At 45.7% G+C, this 27,849-nt stretch overlaps 2 protein-coding genes across 3 annotated transcripts in view; one reads left to right on the top strand and one right to left on the bottom strand.

Moving 5' to 3' along the window:
• CYTH3 (cytohesin 3) overlaps positions 1-10,338 on the top strand; it is an 84,838-nt gene extending 74,500 nt beyond the window's left edge. For both annotated transcript variants that reach the window (XM_072120561.1, XM_072120562.1), the window contains exons 10-13: positions 2,710-2,786; positions 4,965-5,036; positions 5,649-5,803; positions 6,752-10,338. In XM_072120561.1, the coding sequence (XP_071976662.1) occupies positions 2,710-2,786; positions 4,965-5,036; positions 5,649-5,803; positions 6,752-6,824 (377 nt within the window). In that variant the 3' untranslated portion in view covers positions 6,825-10,338. The remainder of the gene's footprint in view (positions 1-2,709; positions 2,787-4,964; positions 5,037-5,648; positions 5,804-6,751) is intronic.
• Positions 10,339-11,140: 802 nt separating this feature from the next.
• GDE1 (glycerophosphodiester phosphodiesterase 1) lies at positions 11,141-19,082 on the bottom strand. Its single transcript, XM_072120559.1, has 6 exons — positions 18,625-19,082; positions 17,502-17,677; positions 15,290-15,395; positions 14,341-14,433; positions 13,784-13,995; positions 11,141-13,590 (listed from the first exon to the last, which is right to left on the bottom strand). Exons 1-6 carry the CDS (start codon positions 19,063-19,065, stop codon positions 13,443-13,445), a joined length of 1,176 nt encoding a protein of 391 aa, XP_071976660.1. The 5' UTR covers positions 19,066-19,082; the 3' UTR covers positions 11,141-13,442.
• Positions 19,083-27,849: the final 8,767 nt, after the last annotated feature.

Raw genomic sequence — 27,849 nt, 5'->3', positions numbered from 1 at the left:
ATAGATATTATATAGGACTCCATAGTGGGTGGCAGACTAAAATTCCCAAGGGTCCAATGAGTGAGTAGCAATGGCTACCCTTTACTGCTGACATTTGCTAATAAATAGATGGATGTATGACGCCCTATGGACAGAGTAGGAGTCTCGCTCTCAAATTAACCTACAAGGGCCAAGCACCTTTGTTTAGGGCACTTATTACTCCGGTTTTCCATGTGCTTCCAAGTGCATGCGTATGGCGAGATGGGGTGGTACTACGCAGAGTAAAAAGATTAAAACGCTTGCACAAGAAGGCACAGCCGTACCCCTAGTGCACCCCCAAACTCATTACCGGAAATATAAATTATTTTCTCAAATATGGAAGATCACTTACACACGGGAAAGTTCTATATAAAGTGGCAATGGGGGAGATTTATCATACGACGGATACATCAGGATGTTCCATATGGTTGTGGTGCGGTGGCTAAAGATCCGCTGGCTGCATCGAGAGTGCAGGTCAGAAACTCCCCACTTCATCCCACTCCGCTGCCGACTACACCCACTTGTCATGAAGGTGCCGTAAAGGGGAACTACATTGTCTGGTATTTCCCTAGTTATTGCTCTTATTTCCAGGCTTTTATGGGAGAAAACTGAAGTACAAGCCCTGATAAATGTCCCTGATGCATTTTATTACTTTTAATGGAGGAATTGCTACACTGCCTTTTAAAGGGGTTGTACCAAGATTGATTTGTCAGCGCTCCTATTCACTGTATAAGAGAGTGACAAGGATACCCAAGCACTGTCCTCTATAATGCTTGACCCTGTTGCTTTATCACTACTGAGTATGGTACCCCTGTTCTCGTGATCGGTGGTAGTCTCAGCAGTCAGACCCCCCACTGATCTCATTGTTATCCCTTATGCCAGTGATGGCAAACCTTTTAGAGACTGAGTGCCCAAACTACAACCAAAAGCCACATATTTTTTCACAAAGTGCCAAATGCCAATTTAATGTAACTTATTGCTCCCTGCCGTGTCACTGATTCGAACGTATTGACGTCCTGAAGACACCAATACAGGAGAAAGATGGATTATTCGGATTATTATTGTAGCTTCCCTCTAAAGGTCCCCTTAACAGGATGAATCACAGGCACTGAGAAGGGGCATCCATTATAATCCAGCTCTGTCCACACTTCCTTCCTCCTGTACTTCAAGTCACTATAAAATAGTGCTGAATATGGCACGTTTTGGGCTGCCTGTGACTGCAGGAGTCGTCGTCCTGAATGGGTGATGGCCTGGGTGCCCACGGAGAGGGTCGTGCCATAGGTTTGCCACCACCGCGTTATGCTGCGGATATCAAATATGATACAACCCCTTTTAAGGTCCTTATATATGGTCAGTAGGTGTAAGCCAAAGTGTGTATGTGTTGTGAATAGGGAAATACCACTGCTTGACACCTCTAGAGGTGGCACCAAAAAAAATGATCTTACAGGTTCCTCCTATGCCCCCATCTTTTAAAGTAACTGCCTCTGTATTTATCACAAGTTGAGAACTGATAAGATCTGTAAGAGCAACGTTGGATTGTGTTCCTCGTCTTTGTGGCCCGACCCCCATCAGATCCCAGTGTAGATGGTCTTACAGCTGTGCTCATAGGTGTATAATGTAATTTTCTCATCGAACTCCATGAAGTGTAATTACATTATTCTGTAATGAAGTTAAGGCCCAGATAATGGATCCATGAGTCCTAGAAGTCTCTGACCTGTCAACCAAAAGGAGATAAAGCTGAAAACGGACTGCAGTCCTCCAAATTGGAGTCCTCCTTACCATAGGCAATATGCTGTAAATTGTAGAGGCAATCTGCGGCGCTCCAGCTGTTGCGATGCTATCCTACAATGTACAAGGGCTGCAGAACCATAGGTTGCCTAGATCTACCCCAAAAACAAGAAAACAATCGAGCAATGGGCAAAGAAGCATGAGTTTGCATAGCTTGTTGAACACCCATGCTTACAAGTCACTCTCCCGGTCTGCGTTTCCATCGGCTGCATTATTTGCTGTCATCTTCACTGTTGTGTCCAGACATTGTGTGTTTCTTCCAGGCTTGCATTTGCTTTCTTTGTAAAAAAAAAAAAAAAAAATTCCTGAAATCTTGTTTTGTTTCTTTACAACGTAAAGTATTTAAAGGTTAACCGTTCCGGGACATGGACCACCAGTTCTCGATAGAAATGGTTAAATCAAAAACCTCTTCCCTTTTTTACATAAAAATCCGAAATGTAAAACAGGTGGCGGCTATTTTTGTCCGCTGGCGTTAGCCGGATTTCTGCAATGAGTATGCCCCAGCTAATAGAGATATTGTATGACTTCATTCCTGCACACTAACTTTTCCTTCAGGGATTGCTCCTGGACTTATTCCAGAGCTCATCTCAAGATTTGGTCACGCACAATAGAAGACTGAAGTTTTGATGCGCCCTGTAATGTAGAGTCAGGGATTCTCCCAAAGAAAGAATTTTTATGTTAAAATTTTTTTTGAATTGATGGAACCCCCCACAGGGAACGTCATAATGAGGCCAATTTTCCCGGATATGTTAGTCTTAATTTATATTTCCCCCCTCGCAGTCTGGAGAGAGAAAAGTGCGGGATAAATGAGCAGGACATGTCCTGAGAACATGTGAAGAGATTAGTGCTGGAGGATCGTATTCTCGGGATGGTTTCTTAATAGTGTGATCTTTGTGTCTCCAGGAGGAAGAGTCAAGACGTGGAAACGCAGATGGTTCATCCTGACCGATAACTGCCTATATTACTTTGAGTACACAACGGTAAGTAGCTCCCGCACCTTGACTGGAGGAGGCCATGTTACCTATAAGGAGTCACCGAGGAATGGAGAAGTCACATTGGCCTCTTGTTTACCTCATGTGTGGGGGGGCAGGATATGAGGTAATTGACCAATATACATCTATTACTAGTTCTGCTCCGCATTCCTGATATGTAAAGTGAAGCCTCCTGCCTTTTACCTCATCAGCCAGACATTCCTAACCATAAAATGGCCGCAGATGGAGGGTCATGTGATCTCTATCCATCCATGAGCAATTGCCAGCTATAGATCACATGACCCTCAATCTGCGGCCATTTTATGGACAGGAATCTCTGGCTGATGAGGTAAAAGACAGGAGGCTTCACTTTACATATAAAGAATGCGGAGCAGAAGTATTACTAGATGTATATTGGTAAATTGCCTAATATCCTGCTCCCCCGCCACACACATTACAAAAAAACATGAGGTAAAGTGGCCAACCCCTTTAAGGGACAACCCTTTCCAGTTTTTGGGGATTTCATTTTTTACTCCCTGTGTTTGAAAATTCATAATTTTTTTTTTTTTTTTTTCATTCATACTTTCAAATGTTAGGAAGTTGTAGAAGAAAGACATTTGCAACATTTTCTTGTGTACACAGTTTTTCCGGCTTTCACTGGGTGCTTCAAATTACACCTCTGTTTTATTTGGGTTACTGCGATTGCGAAAATACAAATGTATATGGGTTTAATTATCATTTTTAAAATATTTCAATAAATTTAAAATATTTTCTTCATTTTTCCCTATTATGACACCAATACCGTTTTCAATAACGTAAGGTTTTTTTTTTTTGTGGCGTGCCCTGACTTTGCCATTTTGGGAAGGGGAATAACCATTTTTATATTTTGATAGATTGGGATTTTTGGAACGTGACAATATTTAACATGTTCATGATTTTATTTGTTTGTCTTTTCTGGGGAAGGGGGAGGATATGAATTTTTGGATATATATATATATATTTATATATATATATATTTATATATATATATATTTATATATATATATTTATATATTTATATATTTATATATTTATATATATATATATATATATATATATATATATATATATATATATATATATATTTTTTTTTTTTTTACAAGTTTTTCAGGGTACTTTTTCCCTAGGGGGTCTGATCAATTCTACCATATAATACTGTATTGCTGTAAATGGAGAATATGCTAATGAGTTATATGTTGTGCCTCTGGCCAATTGACCGGTCATGGTGTCTATCTGTCATGGAAACGGATCATTGCTCCTCAATATCCCCAAACCCAGATGCTACCAGTGGGTGTTTGCTGCATAATGCCATACACACCCACCATGTATATAGAGGCCTAGACCAGGATCCCTCTTCATACATCCATAATAGCATTATTACATACATGGAAGTCATAACTTAAGGGGTTATGATGTCCTTTAGACCTCGGACTGTTATGTCATCAAAAGCTACCCAGCAGTTGTCAGGAGATGCTGTACCTTTACTAAGGGACAATCAAGCCAAGAGGGGACATGCCGTGATGGTTCTCCACCTCCCTGACTCCTTCTAGGTCATTTGAATTCATTGTGTAAAGTTCTTTATCTACCAGAAGGACATTTACCACCCAGGATAACTGGTTGGTGGTGGCTTGTGGCCCTAAATCCTCATGACGGGTTCCCTATTTCTGTGTTTTCTGGGATCAGAATATTGATGGGTTCCCCTGATTCCTCGCCCACTGCCCTGAGATCTGTTTGTGATGTCCCTGGTATGTGTATATAGATGGGAATCAGATGATTTTGGAAACTTTTTCATACTTTCACAATGGAAAACTTGAATCTCCTGATGCCCTTTCTGAGAGCGGGATATTGTAGAGGACGAGAAGCTGGACTCTTCTAAACGTTTATATACCAGAGCTCGGCTTCATACCTTTTATCTATATGATTTGTATGTTTGGATTGTTCACATCCAATCACAGTCAGGTTCTGCTTATATTTGTGGGTTATCTGCCCCATCCAGGTCTATGAATGTTTTCCGAGAAGCCAGTGACTCTATCTTCTATGTTGTCTCCCCCTGGTGGACAATAATCTAACTGCACCATTGCACCATCCAGATATCATTGCAGGCATCCTTTTTACATTTTTACTAAACCCATTGTTTTACTTTTTCAGGATAAAGAACCAAGAGGGATTATTCCTTTGGAAAATTTGAGCATTCGAGAAGTTGAAGATCCTCGCAAACCAGTAAGTATAACATATACCAGTTCCTGCAGGTCCCATCCACGGACTGAATATCAAACTCCCAATCATTGCTTTTTTTTTGTCTTTTTTCATCATTCTTTTTCTTTTTGTTATTTCATCTCTAATATTATTGTTTTGTCACTGTACTGTATTCTGCTGTACTGTTGTGAATAATAAAGGAGTAGCTTTATGTATAAATTTTCCCCTTACATTGGATACTATAAGGGTTTGTGCAGACCTATCCAAATACAGTATCCACTTGTCAACCTTTATAAATTTCCATGATGAATAGCAGAGGAACAGCACAGGGTTCATAGAGAAGCTGATTGGACCTTGCTTTTGTATGGACTCTGTGGGTGAATCCTCTGACAATTTGCACGTTGTATTGGCCAATGTACGGCAGACATTGAATTCAGACACCAATTAAATTAGATTTTTATTGCATGTTTTGGAGCTGATTTTACACCATGACTTGGTGTATATTAGGGGCAGGTAGCGGGTCATTCGCCCCTTTATGCCGCACAATGATGTATACCGGACCTCCGCTTCCCATCTCATACCAGCAATAACCTTCATGTCATGATGGTTTTTTTTCTTTCATTTTTATTATCACAGAACTGCTTTGAGTTATTCAATCCAAGCCACAAAGGCCAAGTTATTAAAGCCTGTAAAACAGAAGCGGACGGGAGAGTGGTGGAAGGAAACCACGTGGTGTACAGGATATCTGCCCCCACACCAGAGGAGAAAGAGGAGTGGATCAAGTCCATAAAGTAAGTCCTGGCCCGAAAAGATGAATGAAGTACAAGAGACGGCAATCCCAGCATTTTACTCTCCCACCCGATGTAGTCTTACAGGGAATGCGCCCCCCACCCAATGCAGTCTTACAGGGAATGCGCCCCCCACCCAATGCAGTCTTACAGGGAATGCGCCCCCCACCCAATGTAGTCTTACAGGGAATGCGCCCCCCACCCAATGTAGTCTTAAAGGGAATGCGCCCCCCACCCAATGTAGTCTTAAAGGGAATGCGCCCCCCACCCGATGTGGTCTTGGAGGGAACGTGCCCCCCACCCGATGTGGTCTTGGAGGGAACGCGCCCCCCACCCGATGTGGTCTTGGAGGGAACGCGCCCCCCACCCGATGTGGTCTTGGAGGGAATGCGCCCCCCACCCGATGTGGTCTTGGAGGGAATGCGCCCCCCACCCGATGTGGTCTTGGAGGGAATGCGCCCCCCACCCGATGTGGTCTTGGAGGGAATGCGCCCCCCACCCGATGTGGTCTTGGAGGGAATGCGCCCCCCACCCGATGTGGTCTTGGAGGGAATGCGCCCCCCACCCGATGTGGTCTTGGAGGGAATGCGCCCCCCACCCGATGTGGTCTTGGAGGGAATGCGCCCCCCACCCGATGTGGTCTTGGAGGGAATGCGCCCCCCACCCGATGTGGTCTTGGAGGGAATGCGCCCCCCACCCGATGTGGTCTTGGAGGGAATGCGCCCCCCACCCGATGTGGTCTTGGAGGGAATGCGCCCCCCACCCGATGTGGTCTTGGAGGGAATGCGCCCCCCACCCGATGTGGTCTTGGAGCGAATGCGCCCCCCACCCGATGTGGTCTTGGAGCTAATGCGCCCCCCACCCGATGTGGTCTTGGAGCTAATGCACCCCCCACCCAATCTGTAATGGAGCACGTTTTGATGTATCTCCTCATACTTTGTCTTCCTACAGAGCGAGTATTAGTAAAGATCCCTTCTATGACATGCTAGCGACAAGGAAGAGGAGAATCGCTAATAAGAAATAACATGACTGATTGTGATGCGAGAATCTACAAGTATCACTCCTGGTACGAGTCAAAGGACCAACCTTTACCTGGACTGCAAATGCCTGAAGTGGTGACATCGGATCCACCACTTCCCATACCGTATGGTATCCTCACAGCACTGTGCTATCCTCCGCCCCACGGTTTATTTATTTCATGTTCTTTTACCATTGCCGGACTGTAAATATCCTCCCATATCCATAGTGCACACATGTGATCCCAGGCAGCTATGTAGATGGTACAATAGATGGTAAAGCTGGGGAGGTGCAGGCATTGCATGATGGTCCTATATGTATAGCGCTCCTGTATAATCCCTGATGTAAGGAAATCTGGTTTATTCCCTGTTCAGATAATCTCTGAATCACCGCTGAATACTGAACCTATAAGCTAATATGTCATCTGTACAGTTTTTGTATTTTCTATAAATCCTATATACATATATATAAGGTAGCACCAGCTATATGGATGCTACACACAGCCAGGGGTATTACACTATTGTGCCTGCTAAGACACTTCTGTTGTGTAGAGCGCCTCCAGCTGGTAACACCGGACGAGTGCATCCGTCCATGCACGATGTAGTAATGCCGGGTGTATGGCACTGCATAGGACAACATTAGGATTTATGCCTTAAACAGACATAATCGGTCACTGCAATTTTCCTAAAGGCCGATTCTGCTGCTGGGTGGATGATCCGCTCCCAGGACCTCAATCACTGTATATACAATGTATAGGTGCGAGTGGCCGACCATATGGAACCTTCCTTCTATGTGTGGCTGTGGGATTGCAGTGGCCACTACAGGCAAAATGAGGTATTACACACTGGTCAGACATTTTTTGTTAATGATTCCTTATTGGGGTGATGGAGTATGTGATGTTATTACTGTGCTCTTCAAAAAACATGTTAAAAGCTGTGGCTGTCACTAGTCCTCTATGGGAGTTTGATAATTGCCTTACAGATTTAGCCTACAAGCCGTTTACTGGTGTCCGAAATAGAAGGTGCTATACACAGTGAGCGTGTGTATACTGTATATATGTAAAGGGTTAAATATTCCAGCACTATAAGGTATGGGCACACATCTCATCAGCTTCTTGGTGTAGTATCCCACATACACAGAATCTACTCCCACACGAGTAGCGTAGACGTCCATTGGGAATTTAAAGGGACGCTGTGGTCCTGACGCAGTGTCAGATGTTGTGTATTATTGTATAGCTGTGCAAATGTATGTATTACACAAAGACACAAAATATCTGATGCCTTTCCCCCAAACTTTGTTTACTAGGCCGCAGGGTGTTCCTTTAAATAACCCATCTGATAAAATAAGTGTAACCGGTACACTGGCACCTGACGCCAATTACCAACCTATAATAGGGACAAGATCCTTCTCTATGTGGATAGATGACAATAGCGTTGGGCAAAGTGAAGGGAAAACCTTAGATTGTCCGTCTTGATTTGATTTGCCACCTTTCCCCACAATGTTTTGGTAGCAAAGTTGCCCCATATATTACATAATAAATATATACCGTATATATCTTCCGGCTTTTTTGTTATTCTTGTATAAAATATACATCTATCCTCACTGATGGAGGTCACACCTGGTAAACCTAGAGATTGTAGCGTTAAAACCGGTTCTTATTTTTTTTAATTTTTCAATTTTAATTTTAAAAGAAAAGTGGTAAAAACAAAAAGTAAAAAATTAAAGTAAAAAGAGATGATGCTTACTACCACTGCTCCTCAGATCTTCACTACTGTCCGTGTCCTGGTACACAGGAAGACCGGCTCATCCAATCACTGGCTGTCGGTGATTAACCTCAGCAAGCGATTGGTTGAGCGGGTGTTTCTGTGCACTTCTTGTGCAAAGATTCGGAAGCAGAAGATAGTAGGAACCTGAGGAACACTGGAGCGGGAACACCAGGGAATGGTGAGGATGTAGGATTTCTTTTTGTTTTTGATGTCTTGACCAGACCCCCCTGTAATGTCTGTACATAAAAAAAATAGTTCTAAAATGTTTTGTACTTTGTGCCCTATTTATATAGGGCAAATTGTGGTTGGATATACGAGGATCTATACAGTAACATGTGGATATTGTGTATTACATTGTTTCCCAAAGGGAGTAGATCCCAACATTTTCAGACCATTGTTAATGGTTAGGAGACCCCTAAAAAGTTTTACCTTTTTTCCGTCTGAAGTATTAAAGCGATAGTAAGTCAGAATTATGGTGGCGACCAGTATTATGTGATCATGTCATAGCGGTGTCATAGCGGTGAGAACAAAGTGTTAATAGGCTAAAGACCCACAAACCAAACCACCTTGACCCACGTCCTCTGATCTATGTCTCTTACTGATGGATGTATATGACTTGGTTCTGGTGAAACACCTTCATGTTTTATGGCCATGTTCCCACATCTCCCGAGTCTTATGCTGGCCATAGGATGGTGCCCCCCCAACATTAACCTGGCAGTGCCCCCTGTGTATTGTTCATAAGCATCTTTACAGATCATCCCACACAATGGAAAGTCTGCATGATAAATAAAGACCCTTTGTACAGTTTTTGAGACCTTTTGAAGCCGAGAATATATTCCCTGGATCCACGTTTGGCTTTGGCCTTGTTTCCAGGCTGAAGGAAGGGCTGAACCACTAGTGACCTTGCAGATATTCTGCCCTGATCTTGATCCATAGCAGCCTAGAACATTCCCATTTATCCGGCATTTCTACCACAGCCGAGGAACCTTGCTCTGGCTGTGGCCCTGTATTGTACTATATTCTGCTTGATATCCATTCACATGTGGACCCTCACTCCACAGTTTCGGGTTGTTCTTAGAATTTTTGGATTCCAAAGAGAAGGTAAAGTTTTAGTATTTTCCTCTTTCTGGAGCCTGCGGCGTAATGTGTGTGTACGGACCAGACCTTGCTGTGGCCATCATCTCGCCCTTCTTTGTTTCTTGCACTGAGCAGAAATTGTTTCTAAATTTTCATTCTTTTTAAGGGTTTGCAGAGCCCAAAAATATATATGTAAAAAAACCTCACACCCAAGATTTAGCTGGTCTAAATCATGCGCTCCGATATTAGGAATATTCGTTACTTTTTTATGTCTTTTAAGCAGTTTGTGGTTTTTCAATATGACATTAATATTTTACAGACTCATCTGGTGTTTCCAATGTACAGCGACACCTAGTGGGCAGATCCATTACTACGTCTGTTCCCTGCGCTAGCGGGCAGGGTATAGACCGCCCTGGCCATGGCATTTGTGTGGGGATCAGGCTCTTATTTATTTTTTAGTAAATCCAGAATGTTTGTTTCTATTTGGATTGAAGTTTTACTATGTAAATATTGTACAGTTGTATATTCCATAGCTTATGTGCAAAAATGTAAAACCTCTGCATGAAGGATTCTGTATCTTTTCAGAGTATATAACTCCAGGTCAATAATTAGGGGGGGAAATTGCAAATACTGTTTTACCTTTCATGGTATATAATAAAAGGCGTATATTGTTCAAAATGCTTTGGGTTTTGTTCTTTTTTTTATTACATTGCTTTTAGTTTCATCCTCTGATTTACATGCTACAGGACTGCCTTCTACAGTGTTAAATATTCTTAACCAAATGCATTGGTGCTGCAGTTTTTGGATGGGATTTGTACTTGTTGTTTTCCAGGAATGACTTTGGATGGCCTATCCTCATCCCCCTGCACTGACCAACACTTCAGTCTTTGCTTCCATCTACAGAGACACTAGCGGAGATAATTAATATTAATAATTCTTTATATGGTGCACCTAGTTAATGCAGTGCTGCACAGAACTGCCAAATCGGAGATGTATCAGAAATCAGAACTGTTGCTCATGGAAACCAATCAGAGCTCAGCTATCATTTTCCTACACCTGTTTATTAATCAAAGCTGAGTTCTGATCAATCTCCCTCATTGAGTTCACTGTAGCCTCCATCGGCTTCAGTGTTGGTACCTGCGGCGGCGAGGACTCCCTGCTCCATTCAGGGCACCTTCATGCGTTGCGTTGTGTCTTTTGATGCGTTTTTGACCCATTCATAAGGCTTCAGCCTTCATCACATGCTAAGGTTATATTGCGTTTCCACTGCATTTGCTAAAACGCACTTTATATGCCTGTGCAGACAGTTAGCAATAGAAATAACATGCAAAGTTTGACAGAAAACTGGCGCACGGCCCTTAGTAAATCTGGGCCAATGAAAAGTAAAGGATCTGAGCCTTTGTGTAAGCAATAGGCAATGTATTTTCTAGGCAAAATGTACCATTGGACCAAGGTGCTCTGATTAACCACACAACAGATGTCAAGTTCTAAATGTATTTATTTTAGGAACAAAGTATCTTCTCCCCTTACAAGGGGGTTCTAGAACGAGAGAGAAACTTTTTCTTATTCCTGAACAACTCCATTAACCTAAAATACTCCGGCACAATAAATGAGGCATTCAGGGCACAGCTACGAGTGGTTGCTTTGGGCAACAAGGCAGTTTCCTTGAGTCCACCTCTGCATTAGGCATATTACAATATCGGCTTTCTTAGATTTTAATACCTACCTGCACCAACCACAGCACCAATAACTACAGCCAAATACTTCCTACAACTTGGCATCAGCCCTTCACATGAGCAGTGACCCCTAGGATGACATTTCTCAGAGAATATTTTGCTACAGTCACCTAGAAACACCTGTTTAGACGTGATCATTACTAATCCTAAATCTACGAGATGTGGGGAAGCAAGTGAGGTAGATTACTAGGCCAAAAGTAAAGCGGTTTCACCCCAGAAATGGTTGTATGGAATCCATACAGGGCTGCGTGTTTAGGATGACTTTAGCACCTTGTTTCGTACAGGAGTGTCGTGTAAAATGTGCCAAATTTGGGCACAAGGTGAGACAAGCATCAGGAGGTGTAACGATGCATGGGTTGTCTCATCCGGCATGGGCCACTAGGCATACAGACTGTGGCCGGGTGCAGGACGGAGTGTGGGGGTGAGCGCTTCTTCCATGCCCCCATAAATCCGGAAGGGGAGAGGACATATCCTATCTTTACCAGCACAGCCTCACCGCTTTAATATGATGCGGTGAGCAATGCAGCCATTTAAACAGCCCATTGAAGATGTATGTTACACGTATTATATGGTATGGGGAGCACACAGCCTTAAAAACAAACATAAAAAAAACTACTTTGTGTGCAATCGGCCTAAGGATGCGCCAAGTACTAGAAAACTTTCAGAAATCTGCCCCAATTATAGCCACATTATGGACACTCAGGTGTGGAAACCTCTGTTCACTATGTCTGTGGCACAGGAGTGGACAATGTTTTTTTTGGAGAGGTTTTGGTTGTCCTCTGGATATTGTTTGTGAAAGACTGATGACCGTATCCCACCATAGGAAGAGAAGGAGCAGACACACAGATGGGCAGGAGTCTCGCAGGGGGCATCTGGATGAAAAAACACAATCTTTCTAGTTTTGTAAATTTTACCTGTGTGTAGTATAAAACCAATAACACAGGGGCTAGATCTCCCTCCCAGCGCCGGGATATATGTGACGTCATGGGTTACCATTATTCATGTGTATGGGCAGGTAAGGCAGTGGATTATGAGAATCCAATCCCTCACCATTTCCTATACTAAAGCCGATTTAGTTGACCTTGGAGCCATTAAACTGAACACAAAGTGCAGGTTTATTTTCACTGGGAAAAGACAGAAGAAGCTGCGCTCGGGCTCATCTGGCAGAACCTTGTGTCCACATGGGAGCAAAGTATTCAGCATGATGCCAGGAGATATCCACAGTAAGTAGTCAGCCGTGTTTGCCTGACTTATCTAGAAGAGCAGCTTAAAGGGAAGCCGTCAGGAGGACTTCACCTACAGACCTGCAATGGATAGTAATTGGTTAACAATCCTGTCTTTGTACATTCTTGCCAATGCAGCATAATGTAGAAACATCTTGAATAAAAAAAAAAAACCATGCCCACTATATCAAATCAGAGTCCTGGGGGAGGTCCTGCTCCTCCAAAGAGTCATATAATGGGGGATGCTACATTACAGGTCACCTTCAGCACATACTGCTTGTGTAATGTGTATGCTGCCTGACTTGTGATTTGGATGTAAATCCCCCTGACAGGTTTCCTTTGAATCAAGTTCAGTGGATGTAAGTAAAGTGTCTTGTTGCAGCATAGACTGCGGCATCGAGCTTGTGGTCCTAGAAATATTACTGTCTCCAGTTCTGTATAAATCTGCATAATATAAGTTATTTGGTTATTCTTCTTCTGTACACCCACTAAATGCTATAAACAGAACATAAACCAGAAGTCCCCAGAACAGGTTGGTCCCCTCTAGGAGTTCTGGGGCTATAATGGGTAGGGGTCTCCCGCAGCCATCCATGTCTTATTGCCAATCCTAATAATCAATAGTAGTGACTGATACACCTATTATTCCTGATTAATCACACATAGCACCCTCCATACATGATGAGATTAGACTTCATCCACCACTGGTGACAGAAGGCTCCTCTGCAGTTAGATGGGGGCGCGGATTGACCGAACGTAGAAAATCATCAACAAACAGAAATGATACAGACTGATGATCTTAAAATGATTGGAAATCCTCGTTGTTTCAGTAGTGGGGGTCACAATCCTCCACCAGGCTGTCGGTGATGAAGTTACTGTGCAGGACGTGCTCGCTGTGCAGCTTCTCGGCGGCTGAATTGACCGTCCATGCCACCACCTCCACGCCTCGGTTATTCCACTTCTCCACGTAATCTCTGTGTGGGGTGAAGAGTCACAGCTCAGGCTACCTGCTACTTGCCTGCCTATGTATCCCATACACTAAGTTTTGGACTGTGACACAGTCTCACAGTCGGACAGGACTTCCATTTGAAGCCCATGCAAACACTGACCCTCCATGAGGAGGCTCCCGAATACTCCACCCACCGTGTAGAAGTAACCCTGCCTTACTTTGAGATGAAATTCTTCTGCATCAGAAAGGCAGATACTCCACAGAGATTCCACAGGATGTGGTGCAGCCCCCAGTCCAGCAGGACGTCCATGGAAACGTAGAAGTAATGCTTCCATATGGAGTCAAAGCGAGGTGTACCATCTCCAAGGTGGCTGAGGCTCCACGGCCTGTGCGTGAGGGCGGTAACCACATTGATGTCTGCTTGTCTCATCTGTGGGCCAAACAACAAGCTCTTTACTGTGGATCTATATTGTAGTTATTCCTGTCTAACATTTCCTACAGTCTGCAAATTAATAGCTGCTACAAGCCTCCTGTGTATACACACTGATACAGGGGAGCTGCCAATCACTGTGTGTGGGCGGGGGTAATCAGGACTCTCACTGTCAATCACTGTGTGTGGGCGGGGGTAATCAGGACTCTCACTGTCAATCAATCACTGTGTGTGGGCGGGGTAATCAGAACTCCACCCCTGTATCATGTCCTTCTTTCTCGATTCACCCCCAACTTGACTTTTAGTGTTGTTATATTACTACAGCGGATGTAGGGGATCACTTACTTTATAAATGACACTTGGCTCAAAAGAACAGACGACGCTGCAGTTGTAGAGGCGCGGGAAGTCAATGTACAACTGCCTGAGAGCTGCAGCAGCCTGGAAAATAGACTCACATTTACCTTATGGAGACCAAGAATCGTCATGTGTTTCAACACAGATCTGCAATATAATCTGGAGTTTCAAAAAATCTGCACAGAAATCACAATATTACGTTTAAGTCTCTTTAGAAGTGAATGTGTGGAGATCGTCATCACTCCTCATTGTCAGATGGGTGCCCGGGTTTCTTAGTGCTTAGGTGATGATTGGAGGTCCTAGTGGTCAGATCACAACAATCAATCAAATGTAGTTTGTGGGAAAACCACCAAATCCTTAAAGGTGTATTCCCTTTTTAGAAAATAAAACTCTGCTTGCTGTCATTCTATAGAAAGCTTCATTATTTACTTCCAGTGTATAGGAATCTGTCCATGGTCACACAGGTGCACGGCTCGTTAGTATCAGAGAGTAATCAGAGCGGTGTGATATAACGAGCCGTGCACCTGTGTGACCAGGGTCAGATTTCTATACACTGGAAGTAAACAATGAGGCTTTCTATAGAATGACAGCAAGCAGAGATCCAGAAAACCATTAGGAATTGATACAGAAAGCAGATTGGAAAATTGCATAACTTTCCATTATACAAACGTTAACATTTATTTGCGGAAATGGGAACACCCCTTTAAGGTCAGGTGATAAATTTCAGATCAGGGTTAACACAACAGCACCACCATGGAACGATTCACTTAAGGGGGTCGTTTAAGGCTAAATTGACACGGACGCCGTCTGCTTCCAGCTCTGCACAGTACAGAACATCAAAAGCACCTGGATCAGTGGTGCCGGGTTAGGATAAAACATCATTAACCAGTTTTAGACAAAAATGAAGACCTTTATGTGCTACGCCATGGGGTAACATTACCTGAGCCGCATGGCCTTTAACATCAAAGTAGATGTTGAGATTGTGATGGAGACATTCTTCCACGGCTTCCCTCAAAGTTGGGACTTTCTCACCACGAAACTGGTCCCTGTGAAGAAAGAAAAGAGTGATATTATACCATTATTCTAAAATATGGCCTGATAATGAAACAGAAGAAACTGAGGATGTAACTGCATGACTACAAGACTACCAGTTCCAATACCCTGCAGGTCTTTAGGTGGAAATTTAGTTTCTCCCAAGCCCCTCCATACACCCACCATCAAGGGGGAGGGGGTAAATGACTTCTACATAAATTGTCTGACAGTAATCTCCATAGGACAGAGGGATCACGCATGCCGAAATCCAACATGCACACCCATTCATGTGACAAACTAAGCAAAATTATGATCATTCAAAAACTGGCCTCGTCGGTGTCGGATGAAGAAAACACATACAGGGACCAAAGACTGGTATTGCAACTAGCAAGCGGAATCGAGCTCTTAATCAATTACCAGAACATGACCAGTGCTAACCACATAGAAACAGTAATTCAAAATAGAAAGCAAATGTGGCAGTTAAAACATAACTTTTACTAATATATTAAAATGGTTCAATAAGACCCTATTAATCCATGCTTGAATGGCGCCGCCAAAGCACCAAAGTAATCGTGTCACACAGTGCAGTGTAACATGTAGAGGGGCTTAGGTGTGGGGTATTAGTACTAATACATAACTATGTACACATTGGATAAATAATACACAAGAAAAATGGAAGGATCTCACCAATTCTTGTCGTATGTAGATTACGGTCCCCACAGTACAGGAGATTCACCTGGGATATGTCGGTCTCTTGCGTGTCCCTAGTGCGTCTGTACCTATTGCCCGGACCGTTGCTCCCGTCCTAACAAGGACGGTCCCACACTTACCCTACAGGCTAATCTGTCCCTAGATGATCGCAGGAGACAAAAAAGCAAAAAAATATATCCCGAATATATATATATATATATATATTTTTTTGCTTTTTTGTCTCCTGCGATCATCTAGGGACAGATTAGCCTGTAGGGTAAGTGTGGGACCGTCCTTGTTAGGACGGGAGCAACGGTCCGGGCAATAGGTACAGACGCACTAGGGACACGCAAGAGACCGACATATCCCAGGTGAATCTCCTGTACTGTGGGGACCGTAATCTACATACGACAAGAATTGGTGAGATCCTTCCATTTTTCTTGTGTATTATTTATCCAATGTGTACATAGTTATGTATTAGTACTAATACCCCACACCTAAGCCCCTCTACATGTTACACTGCACTGTGTGACACGATTACTTTGGTGCTTTGGCGGCGCCATTCAAGCATGGATTAATAGGGTCTTATTGAACCATTTTAATATATTAGTAAAAGTTATGTTTTAACTGCCACATTTGCTTTCTATTTCCCATTCATGTGACCGGTACAGTCAGGACCCCATCATACACATGAGATGATTGGCTGACAAGTATCTTATGGTGATCCTTACACTGTTCAGTGCTGGACTATGACACAGCTTGTAGACTTTGCACAATGGATAGTACACCAGGTATGTGGTTATCTTACATATCGCAGATAGCGACGCTACATGTGCCGGCATCTATTATTAGATGGACGCCGGAGCTCTCACATGTCCGCACACTGGATATACAGGTTTTGCCTGAAGACGTCCTCGTACATACATACAAATATTGAGTTGTCTCTCTCATATATATATATATATATACACAAGATGAGGAGCGTTGCTATGATGAGTCCTAAATCCTTCTCCGCAAAGAAGAGAGTGAAGACCGATCATAGCAACGCTCTTCCTCTTGTACATAAAGTAACTTCTCTCCAACCCAGGGGGATGGCAGCTATCTACCAGGAGAGGTACCAGGGGGGATATGTTGGTGGTGGTTCAATTGGATCAATAAACATCACCAGAACTTACCGCATGTAACATCAAACCAGTCTCCATGGCTGGGAGAACATGGCACTGGACTATAGCACAAGCATCGCATAGATTGTAAGCTCTTGTGAGCAGGGCGCTGGTTTCTATTGTTTAATCTGACCACATTGTTATGTTATTTGTAATGTACTCTATGATCTGTAAAGTGCTGTGCCATATAACAATGTAGCATTATAGTGGCCCGGTCTTGCTGTTGCCCTTTCTTCAGCTGCGGTGCTGTTACTTTGTCGCACTCACCGTAAGCGATGGTTAGCGGCAGGATTCAGTTTTCTGACTTCATCGAAGGTGAGGTCCCTCAGCTTACCAGAGCCATCGGTCGTCCTTTCTACCGTGTCATCGTGCATGAGGATAGGCACTCCGTCTTTAGTAAACTCCAGGTCCAGCTCCACGGCCGCCGCTCCGTTCTGTGCCGCCTGGAAGGACGAGAGATTATACAGTGCACAAGGTTTAATCCAGCTCCGCCATAGACTGGAATCATAGGGGGCGAGAATGGTGAAGGCGCAGCAAAAAAAAATCTCAAGGGGGAACACGGTGTCTTATAGGTTGTCTACCGGTAAGGTCTAACGCACACGATCATTCCGGCTGGGTGGAGGTGGGAGGGGTGAAAAGGGTGAACCCCTCTGCCCTCCTGTACCCGCCTGACTGTACAATAGTGATGGGAAGTCCGGCTCTTCTTAGTGAGCTGGATCATTAGGCTCCGCTCACTAAGAAGAGCCGGCTCTATTAAATATATAATAGGGAGCCATAGGCCAGTCAGTCCCCCACACCACACCACTTTACGGGTCGATTTCCATGATCTGTACGTAGTGATCTTCTTCTGATGCCTTCGCCTGGTTCACATGTCCCTGATGAATTTTGTTTAGAAACACAAGTGAACCACAGAGGGGCGTCCTGTCACACATATGTCTGCATCATAGTGATATAGGATCATTATCACAGCTGGGAAGCAGGGACTCCCATCATACATCAGTAAGACCCTCATGTCCTGCTCTCTGCACTGCGGTCGCCACATGAATCATAGACTAGTCACAGAGCGGCCATGAAGGAACGGAAAAAGCTCCTAGCAGGAGGCAAAACACGGTGTGAAATGATCCTAACAGATCTAAAGTAAAAATTATGTCATTTTTCAGAATTAGTGTAACCCTTATATAACATCTGCAGCTCCAATGGCAGCTGAGGGTCTCGGGGTGACAGGAGGGAAGGAGACCCATTTTTTAAATATCGGAAACTTTTTCCTATAAATATTATAAAGCTGCTCCCTGCTTATGCTGTAGAGCAGTCTGCTAGTTCAGGTTACTATCCCCCCATTGAGAGTGGAGGAGCCCTTTAAGCCGCAGTGTCCGGCCGTGTGAATACTGACCAGTCTGATGGCGGCTAGGGTGTTCTCCGGGGCATCGTGCGCGCCTCCTCTGTGGGCGATGGCGGACACCTGCCCCCGGGGCTTCAGGACGTGCTGTGCCCGGGACACCGGAACCGGCTCAAACCTGAAGAGGACGAGGAGGAGGTAGAGGCCGCCGCTCAGCAGGGAGGAGAGCTGCGGGCTGCGGGTCACCAGGAGGAGCAGCACAAACACACTGCTGAAGGAGAGCAGCAGCCCCTCAGCCCACAACATGGCGGCCCGGACTGACTGCACCGGTACCAACCGCCTCTCCTCCTCACCGGCAGCTGGAGACAGCCGAGCCCCGGCACTGAGGCGGAGACATGGTGACGGGGGAGAGGCGGAGGTCACCAGTGCTCCATGTATAGCCCGCACATACACCCACAGGATATATATACACCCACAGGATGTGTATATACTCATACCACATATACACACAGGATATATACACACACACACACACACCTCACACATATACACACAGGATTTATATATACACCCACAGGATATATATATATATATATATATATATATATATATATATATATATATATATATACACACCACATATATACACACAGGATGTATATACACTCACCGGCCACTTTATTAGGTACACCATGCTAGTAACGGGTTGGACCCCTTTTACCTTCAGAACTGCCTCAATTCTTCGTGGCATAGATACAACAAGGTGCTGGAAGCATTCCTCAGAGATTTTGGTCCATATTGACATGATGGCATCACACAGTTGCCGCAGATTTCTCGGCTGCACATCCATGATGCGAATCTCCCGTTCCACCACATCCCAAAGATGCTCTATTGGATTGAGATCTGGTGACTGTGGAGGCCATTTGAGTACAGTGACCTCAATGTCATGTTCAAGAAACCAGTCTGAGATGATTCCAGCTTTATGACATGGTGCATTATCCTGCTGAAAGTAGCCATCAGATGTTGGGTACATTGTGGTCATAAAGGGATGGACATGGTCAGCAACAATACTCAGGTAGGCTGTGGCGTTGTAACAATGCTCAATTGGTACCAAGGGGCCCAAAGAGTGCCAAGAAAATATTCCCCACACCATGACACCACCACCACCAGCCTGAACCGTTGATACAAGGCAGGATGGATCCATGCTTTCATGTTGTTGACGCCAAATTCTGACCCTACCATCCGAATGTCGCAGCAGAAATCGAGACTCATCAGACCAGGCAACGTTTTTCCAATCTTCTACAGTCCAATTTCGATGAGCTTGTGCAAATTGTAGCCTCAGTTTCCTGTTCTTAGCTGAAAGGAGTGGCACCCGGTGTGGTCTTCTGCTGCTGTAGCCCATCTGCCTCAAAGTTCGACGTACTGTGCGTTCAGAGATGCTCTTCTGCCTACCTTGGTTGTAACGGGTGGCGATTTGAGTCACTGTTGCCTTTCTATCAGCTTGAACCAGTCTGCCCATTCTCCTCTGACCTCTGGCATCAACAAGGCATTTCCACCCACAGAACTGCCGCTCACTGGATGTTTTTTCTTTTTCGGACCATTCTCTGTAAACCCTAGAGATGGTTGTGCGTGAAAATCCCAGTAGATCAGCAGTTTCTGAAATACTCAGACCAGCCCTTCTGGCACCAACAACCATGCCACGTTCAAAGGCATCAAATCACCTTTCTTCCCCATACTGATGCTCGGTTTGAACTGCAGGAGATTGTCTTGACCATGTCTACATGCCTAAATGCACTGAGTTGCCGCCATGTGATTGGCTGATTAGAAATTAAGTGTTAACGAGCAGTTGGACAGGTGTACCTAATAAAGTGGCCGGTGAGTGTATATACATATACACACATATACACAGGGAGATGCTTATATACAGGAAGATACATATATACACATAGTATAGTATTGGCCACTTGAGGTATCGCTATGTGCAGGTCATAGTATCATAGTAAAAGTTTGGCCCAAAGCAAAGGAAAATTCCTTCCCGACCCCTAATATTGCGGTCGGAATAACTACCTGGATCAATAGAAACTACTAACAAAAAGTATTATTCCCTTACAATGTTATAGTATTGCTCTCTTGAAGGGCACCCAGGCCCCTCTTGAACATGTTCAAATTTTCAGCTATCAAAAGGGGTATTCTCGTCTGGGCACTCACATTCAGTTTCAATAATCTTCCATATATAAACATTTCTTCAATTAGATGTTATTAAAAAAAATGTTCCTGTGTGAAGATAATTTCTCATAAATGTAGTCATGTTGTCCCTTAGAAACCAGATAGCTTCCTTGGATACGGCCACCTCTGCTGGAGGGATTGCACAAAGAAACAAAAGGTTATTGTATATAAAATGTCTGGGAATTACTACATGTCCCACAGCCACCCTGTGGTAATGATTGGTGAATCGTGGTGGTCCGGCAGGACTCTATAGCACAAGTCTGGCCACCGCTGCCAGAGTGTGAGGTGGTCGTATCCGAGGAAGCTATCTGGTTTCTAAGGGACAACATGACTACATTTATAAGAAATTATCTTCACACAGGAACATTTTTTTTTATTAAAATCCAATTGAAGAAATGTTTACATAAGGCAAATGAATTTAATTAAATGTAAATGCCCAGATGGGAATATCCTTTAAGACATCTTGAGGCAGGGATTTCAATGGTCTCACTGCTCCTACAGCAAAGAATCCATGTCTATGGTAGAACCACCTCTCCTCTAGGTGTAGAGGATACCCCCTGTCTATGGTGATGGTAGAACCTCCTCTCCTCTAGGTGTAGAGGATGTCCCCTGTCTATGGTGATGGTAGAACCTCCTCTCCTCTAGGTGTAGAGGATACCCCCTGTCTATGGTGATGGTAGAACTGCCTCTCCTCTAGGTGTAGAGCAGTGATGGCAAACCTTTTAGAGACCGAGTGCCCAAACTACAACAAAGACCCACTTATTTATCGCAAAGTGCCAACACAGATATTTAATTTGCGATTTATACTCCCTTCTTTGTCACAGTTTTCATTGATAGCAGCACCCTGGGGACACCAATAAAGCAGAAAATAGTCCCAGGTAGAGCTGTCACTTCAAAATAGCTCTGTGCACAGCAAGTCCTGGGCTGTCTGGGACTGCAGGAAGATACCTGGAGTCCTCTCTGGTGATGGCCTGAGTGCCCACAGAAAGGGCTCTGAGTGCCGCCTCTGGCACTAGTGCCATAGGTTAGCCATCACTGGTGTAGAGGATGCCCCCCGTCTATGGTGATGGTAGAACCTCCTCTCCTCTAGGTGTAGAGGATGTCCCCTGTCTATGGTGATGGTAGAACCTCCTCTCCTCTAGGTGTAGAGGATGCCCCCTGTCTATGGTGATGGTAGAACTAGAACTGCCTCTCCTCTAGGTGTAGAGGATGCCCCCTGTCTATGGTGATGGTAGAACCTCGTCTCCTCTAGGTGCAGAGGATGCCACCTGTCTATGGTGATGGTAGAACTGCCTCTCCTCTAGGTGTAGAGGATGCCCCCTGTCTATAGTGATGGTAGAACCGCCTCTCCTCTAGGTGTAGAGGATGCCCCCTTGTCTATGGTGATGGTAGAACCTCGTCTCCTCTAGGTGCTGAGGATGCCACCTGTCTATGGTGATGGTAGAACTGCCTCTCCTCTAGGTGCAGAGGATGCCCCCTGTCTATAGTGATGGTAGAACCGCCTCTCCTCTAGGTGTAGAGGATGCCCCCTTGTCTATGGTGATGGTAGAACCTCCTCTCCTCTAGGTGTAGAGGATGTCCCTGTCTATGGTGATGGTAGAACCAACTCTCCTCTAGGTGTAGAGGATGTCCCCTGTCTATGGTGATGGTAGAACCGCCTCTCCTCTAGGTGTAGAGGATGCCCCCTGTCTATAGTGATGGTAGAACCGCCTCTCCTCTAGGTGTAGAGGATGCCCCCTTGTCTATGGTGATGGTAGAACCGCCTCTCCTCTAGGTGTAGAGGATGCCCCCTGTCTATGGTGATGGTAGAACCTCCTCTCCTCTAGGTGTAGAGGATGTCCCCTGTCTATGGTGATGGTAGAACCGCCTCTCCTCTAGGTGTAGAGGATGCCCCCTGTCTATGGTGATGGTAGAACCTCCTCTCCTCTAGGTGTAGAGGATGTCCCCTGTCTACGGTGATGGTAGAACCTCCTCTCCTCTTGGTGCAGAGGATGTCCCCTGTCTATGGTGATGGTAGAACCACCTCTCCTCTATGTGTAGAGGATGCCTCCTGTCTATGGTGATGGTAGAACCACCTCTCCTCTAGGTGTAGAGGATGCCCCCTGTCTAAGGTGATGGTAGAACCTCCTCTCCTCTATGTGTAGAGGATGCCCCTGTCTATGGTGATGGTAGAACCTCCTCTTCTCTAGGTGTACAGGATGCCCCCTGTCTATGGTGATGGTAGAACCTCCTCTCTTCTAGGTGTAGAGGATGCCCCCTGTCTATGGTGATGGTAGAACCGCCTCTCCTCTAGGTGTAGAGGATGTCCCCTGTCTATGGTGATGGTAGAACCTCCTCTCCTCTATATGTAGAGGATGCCCCTGTCTATGGTGATGGTAGAACCTCCTCTTCTCTTGGTGTACAGGATGCCCTCTGTCTATGGTGATGGTTGTACTGCCTCTCCTCTAGGTGTAGAGGATGTCCCCTGTCTATGGTGATGGTAGAATGGCCTATCCTCTAGGTGTAGAGGATGCCCCCTGTCTATGGTGATGATAGAACCTCCTCTCCTCTAGGTGTAGAGGATGCCCCCTGTCTATGGTGATGGTAGAACCACCTCTCCTCTATGTGTAGAGGATGCCCCTGTCTATGGTGATGGTAGAACCTCCTCTTCTCTAGGTGTACAGGATGCCCCCTGTCTATGGCGATGGTAGAACCTCCTCTCCTCTAGGTGTAGAGGATGCCCCCTGTCTATGGTGATGGTAGAACCGCCTCTCCTCTAGGTGTAGAGGATGTCCCCTGTCTATGGTGATGGTAGAACCTCCTCTCCTCTATATGTAGAGGATGCCCCTGTCTATGGTGATGGTAGAACCTCCTCTTCTCTCGGTGTACAGGATGCCCTCTGTCTATGGTGATGGTTGTACTGCATCTCCTCTAGGTGTAGAGGATGTCCCCTGTCTATGGTGATGGTAGAATGGCCTAACCTCTAGGTGTAGAGGATGCCCCCTGTCTATGGTGATGGTAGAACCTCCTCTCCTCTAGGTGTAGAGGATGTCCCCTGTCTATGGTGATGGTAGAACCTCCTCTCCTCTAGGTGTAGAGGATGCCCCCTGTCTATGGTGATGGTAGAACCTCCTCTCCTCCAGGTGTAGAGGATGTCCCTGTCTATGGTGATGGTAGAACCGCCTCTCCTCTAGGTGTAGAGGATGCCCCCTGTCTATGGTGATGGTAGAACCACCTCTCCTCTAGGTGTAGAGGATGCCCCCTGTCTATGGTGATGGTAGAACCTCCTCTCCTCTAGGTGTAGAGGATGCCCCCTGTCTATGGTGATGGTAGAACCACCTCTCCTCTAGGTGTAGAGGATGCCCCCTGTCTATGGTGATGGTAGAACCTCCTCTCCTCTAGGTGTAGAGGATGCCCTCTGTCTAGGGTGATGGTAGAACCTCCTCTCCTCTAGGTGTAGAGGATGCCCCTGTCTATGGTGAAGGTAGAACCTCCTCTCCTCTAGGTGTAGAGGATGCCCCCTGTCTATGGTGATGGTAGAACCACCTCTCCTCTAGATGTAGAGGATGCCTCCTGTCAATGGTGATGATAGTACCACCTCTCCTCTAGGTGTAGAGGATGCCCCTGTCTATGGTGATGATAGAACCTCCTCTCCTCTAGGTGTAGAGGATGTCCCCTGTCTATGGTGATGGTAGAACCGCCTCTCCTCTAGGTGTAGAGGATGCCCCCTGTCTATGGTGATGGTAGAACCACCTCTCCTCTAGATGTAGAGGATGCCCCCTGTCAATGGTGATGATAGTACCACCTCTCCTCTAGGTGTAGAGGATGCCCCCTGTCTATGGTGATGGTAGAACCTCCTCTCCTCTAGGTGTAGAGGATGCCCCCTGTCTATGGTGATGGTAGAACCTCCTCTCCTCTAGGTGTAGAGGATGCCCCCTGTCTATGGTGATGGTAGAACCACCTCTCCTCTATGTGTAGAGGATGCCCCTGTCTATGGTGATGGTAGAACCTCCTCTTCTCTAGGTGTACAGGATGCCCCCTGTCTATGGTGATGGTAGAACCTCCTCTTCTCTAGGTGTACAGGATGCCCCCTGTCTATGGCGATGGTAGAACCTCCTCTCCTCTAGGTGTAGAGGATGCCCCCTGTCTATGGTGATGGTAGAACCGCCTCTCCTCTAGGTGTAGAGGATGCCCCCTGTCTATGGTGATGGTAGAACCTCCTCTCCTCTATATGTAGAGGATGCCCCTGTCTATGGTGATGGTAGAACCTCCTCTTCTCTTGGTGTACAGGATGCCCTCTGTCTATGGTGATGGTTGTACTGCATCTCCTCTAGGTGTAGAGGATGTCCCCTGTCTATGGTGATGGTAGAATGGCCTAACCTCTAGGTGTAGAGGATGCCCCCTGTCTATTGTGATGGTAGAACCTCCTCTCCTCTAGGTGTAGAGGATGTCCCCTGTCTATGGTGATGGTAGAACCACCTCTCCTCTAGGTGTAGAGGATGCCCCCTGTCTATGGTGATGGTAGAACCACCTCTCCTCTAGGTGCAGAGGATGCCACCTGTCTATGGTGATGGTAGAACCTCCTCTCCTCCAGGTGTAGAGGATGTCCCTGTCTATGGTGATGGTAGAACCGCCTCTCCTCTAGGTGTAGAGGATGCCCCCTGTCTATGGTGATGGTAGAACCACCTCTCCTCTAGGTGTAGAGGATGCCCCCTGTCTATGGTGATGGTAGAACCTCCTCTCCTCTAGGTGTAGAGGATGCCCCCTGTCTATGGTGATGGTAGAACCACCTCTCCTCTAGGTGTAGAGGATGCCCCCTGTCTATGGAGATGGTAGATCTGCCTCTCCTCTAGGTGTAGAGGATGCCCCCTGTCTATGGTGATGGTAGAACCTCCTCTCCTCTAGGTGTAGAGGATGCCCTCTGTCTAGGGTGATGGTAGAACCTCCTCTCCTCTAGGTGTAGAGGATGCCCCTGTCTATGGTGAAGGTAGAACCTCCTCTCCTCTAGGTGTAGAGGATGCCCCCTGTCTATGGTGATGGTAGAACCACCTCTCCTCTAGATGTAGAGGATGCCTCCTGTCAATGGTGATGATAGTACCACCTCTCCTCTAGGTGTAGAGGATGCCCCTGTCTATGGTGATGATAGAACCTCCTCTCCTCTAGGTGTAGAGGATGTCCCCTGTCTATGGTGATGGTAGAACCACCTCTCCTCTAGATGTAGAGGATGCCCCCTGTCTATGGTGATGGTAGAACCTCCTCTCCTCTAGTATGACGTCAGCAGCGGCGCGTCATACTAGGCGCCGTCCGGGGGAGAACAATGGTGGGGCGCCCAGCACAAAGTTAGAGAAGAAAGAAGACGGCGCGGAAGCCGGAAGAGGATCCGCACGGACATCGGGGGAGCAGAGCTGCACGTCGGGGCCACCGGAGGGTGAGTATATAAGTTTATTATTTTCTTTTAATGCTGGGCTGTGCTGTATACTACTGGAGCGGCTGCGGTGACTCTATACTACTGGGGGCAGGCTGTATACTACTGGGGGCAGGCTGTATATTACTGTAGGCAAGCTGTAAACTACTGGGGGCAGTGCTGTATACTACTGGGGGCAGTGCTGTATACTACTAGGGGAAGTGCTGTATACTACTGTAGGCAAGCTGTAAACTACTGGGGGCAGTGCTGTATACTACTGGGGGCAGTGCTGTATACTACTGGGGGAAGTGCTGTATACTACTGGGGGAAGTGCTGTATACTACTGGGGGCAGTGCTGTATACTACTGGGGGCAGTGCTGTATACTACTGGGGACTGGCTGTATACTACTGGGGACTGGCTGTATACTACTGGGGGCAAGCTGTATACTACTGGGGGCAGGCTGGCTACATACTGGGGGGGGTCTGTGACCAATGCATTTCCCACCCTCGTTATATACTCGAGTCAATAGGTTTTCCCAGTTTTTGACTGTAAAATTAGGGGTCTCGGCTTATACTCGGGTCGGCTTATACTCAAGTATATACGGTAATAATTTTAATTTCCTTGACCCAAGTATACAACCTTGTATTTATCTACATTAAACCTCATCTGCCATTTGTCAGCCCAGCCCCCAATTTACACATATCCCTCTGTGATGTTATACTATCCTCCTCTGTATTAATTACATTACAGAGCTTAGTATTATCTGCAAATATAGAAATTCTACTTTGTTAACCCTTTAAGAGGTTATTAATGAAAATATTAAAAAGTAACCCCAATACTGATCCCTTGGGCCCCCACTGGTAACGTCAACCCAATCTCATAACGTGCCATTAATGACCACCCTCTGTTTTCGATCACTAAGCCATTTGTTTACCCAAATACTCAGATTTTCTCCAAGTCCCAGCAGTCTCATTTTATGTACCTACCTTTTATGCACCACTGTATCCAATGGGGCAGATTTACTTCCCGGTCCATTCGCGATCCAGCGGCGCGTTCTCTGCGGTGGATTCGGGTCCGGACGGGATTCATTAAGGCAGTTCCTCCGATGTCCACCAGGTGGCACTGCTGCGCTGAAGAGCATCGGAATGCACTCAAGTACACCGGCCTATTCCTAGTGAAGGTAAGTGCAAGTTCCGCGACACATTTCTTTTTTTTCAAATGCGGCGGTTTTTACGAATCCGTCGGGTTTTCGTTCGGCCACGCCCTCCCATGCCAGCACCAATGCGCCACAATCCGATCGCGTGCGCCAAAATCCCGGGGCAATTCAGGGGATATCGGCGCAAATCGGAAATATTCGGGCATCACGTCGGGAAAACGCGAATCGAGCCCTTTGTAAATGACCCCCAATGTCTCCAAACAGATCCAAGCTGGAACTCACCTCCTCATAGAAGCCAATCAAATCAGTCTGACAGGACCGATCCTTCCCAAACCCATGCTGATGCCGATTTATAAGGTTATGCACATTGATATTCCAGGATAGCATCTCTAATAAACCCCTCAAATATTTTCCCAGCGACTGATGTTAGACTCACAAGTCTATAGTTTCCAGAATCGCTTTTTGACCCTTTTTTAAATATTGGCACCACAATTGCTATGCGCCAGTCCTGTG

The sequence above is a fragment of the Engystomops pustulosus genome, chromosome 8 (assembly GCF_040894005.1).
Source record: "Engystomops pustulosus chromosome 8, aEngPut4.maternal, whole genome shotgun sequence".
NCBI classification, from domain to species: domain Eukaryota; kingdom Metazoa; phylum Chordata; class Amphibia; order Anura; family Leptodactylidae; genus Engystomops; species Engystomops pustulosus.
This window is presented reverse-complemented; position numbering and strand designations above follow the sequence as displayed.